General features: G+C 63.3%; 1 protein-coding gene across 1 annotated transcript; it reads left to right on the top strand.

Moving 5' to 3' along the window:
- Positions 1–4: 4 nt before the first annotated feature.
- LOC104916869 (tripartite motif-containing protein 2-like) lies at positions 5–1,978 on the top strand (the record flags this gene model as incomplete). Its single annotated transcript, XM_010727904.1, has 2 exons — positions 5–120; positions 1,825–1,978. Coding segments are annotated over 2 exons (270 nt in total), but the record flags the coding sequence as incomplete, so codon positions are not given.
- Positions 1,979–1,983: the final 5 nt, after the last annotated feature.

Below are 1,983 nucleotides of genomic sequence, written 5' to 3'. Positions count from 1 at the left end.
GGAGGCCAACGCCAGCCCGGTGGTGCGGCAGATTGACAAACAGTTCCTGGTGTGCAGCATCTGCCTCGACCGCTACCGCAACCCCAAGGTGCTGCCGTGCCTGCACACCTTCTGTGAGAGGTGAGGCCCCTCCCGCCGCCCCCCAGCACTGCACCGCATCGCGGCTGCTCCCTCTGCATCCCTTCTGCATCTCCTCTGCATCCCTGCTGCATCTTGTTGCACCTCCGTTGCATCCCCGCTGCATCCCTGTTGCACCTCCACTGCACCCTCACTGCATCCCTGCTGTACGCTGGCCCTGCTGCATCTCCCTCACTGCATTCCTGCTGTGTCCTGCTGCCTCCAACTGCATATTTGCTGCATCCCCACTGCATTCCCTTCCCCCTCCCCCCCTTCCCCATGTGCTGCACTGCATCCACCAAAGCGTTTTCCCTGAAGATTCTCGCGAGAGAAGGGCTTCACTGCACCCCCAGTGCCTGCACTGAGTGTCTGGACCCTCCAAAACCCACTACATCCTCACTGTGTCCTCACCGTGTCCCACTGTGTCTCTGCTTGTGCCCCTCTGCTGCATGCTGACCCCAACTGCGCTCCCTTACTGCACCCCACTGCACGTGTGCTGCATCCTCAATGCATCCCCACCGCACCTCCTGCAGGTCAGCGTGGTCACTGCACTCCACAGCACTCACTGCATCCCTGCAGGGTCCCACTCCTTCTCCCGCAGCATTCCCTTCCTTCCTGCAGCTCCTGCAGGAGCTAGGCTAGACCTGCTGTGTGCCACTGTGTCCTGCTGAGCCTGCACTGCACCTCTCTGCATCTCTGCTGCCTCCAAAAATTGCCTGCCTGCATTCCCGCTGCCCTGCTGTGCCTCCCTGCATCCCCTCTGCACTCCTAATGCCTCCAGCCTGCATCCTCACTGTGTCCCTGCTGTGCCCTGCTACCTCCAAGTTGTGCAGCACTGCATCCCCCTGCATGCCTCCAGCACAAGATGGGGCCACCCCACTCATCCTGGGAGCTGGGGTCCCACTGATCCCGTGGCCCTGTAGCCCCCATAGTGTGGGTTGTGGCTGCAGGGTTGTTCCTGTCCCGCAGTGCAGGGTCTGGATGGGGTGGGGGTGGGGGTGGCTGTAGCACGGCTGAGGGCTCTGTACTGACATCTGCTTTCTCTGTGCCCCTCCAGGCCCCTGCCCACCCCTGGCACTCCCCTGCTCCCGTCTGGCACAGCCCTGTCCTATCTATCCATCTGTCTGTCTGTCTGTGGCCCCATGTCGAGGTCTCATGGCCAGCTTTCTGTGGGCTGTGTCCCCATCCCTACCCATCCTGTCCGACCCCCGCCCCATCCCACGCTCCTGCCACATGCACTCTGATGGCACAGCCCCTGTCTGTCCGTCCATCTCACCGTCTGACATACCCCCAGCCCCATCCCTTGCTCCCACCCATGCACCTCAGTGCACCCCATCACAGCCCGTCTGTCTGTCCTTCCCCCAGCCCTGTCCCACACACCCTATTGCACCAAGTCACAGCCCCATCCATCCGTCTGTCCATCGTCCATCTGCTCCCTCAGCCTTTTCCTCCGGTCCTGTCCTGTGCACCCTGAAGCACCTGGTGCATCATCCCCGTCTCTGTCCACCCTTCCGGCCCCTTCTTCCGTGCCTTCAGTTCGCCCATCAGTCCATCTTTTTCCCCAGCCCCGTCCCTCCATCCCACCCGTTCCCCCCACTGCACCGTGGTGCAGCCTTCGTCCCCCTGCCCGCCCCATCCCGGTGCCCACCTCCCCGCTCGCTGCCCGCGGGCGGCCCTGACCCTCTCGTTGTGCCCGTTCTGCCCCAGGTGTCTCCAGAACTATATCCCGCCCCAGAGCCTGACCCTGTCCTGCCCCGTGTGCCGCCAGACCTCCATCCTGCCCGAGCGCGGCGTGGCGGCCCTGCAGAACAACTTCTTCATCACCAACCTGATGGAAGTGCTGCAGCGCGACCCCGACAGCCGCGG

Source organism: Meleagris gallopavo, unplaced genomic scaffold (assembly GCF_000146605.3).
Source record: "Meleagris gallopavo isolate NT-WF06-2002-E0010 breed Aviagen turkey brand Nicholas breeding stock unplaced genomic scaffold, Turkey_5.1 ChrUn_random_7180001949896, whole genome shotgun sequence".
Classification (NCBI taxonomy): Eukaryota; Metazoa; Chordata; class Aves; order Galliformes; family Phasianidae; genus Meleagris; species Meleagris gallopavo.
Note: the sequence above shows the minus strand (reverse complement) of the source record. Positions and strands in the feature narration are given on the sequence as shown.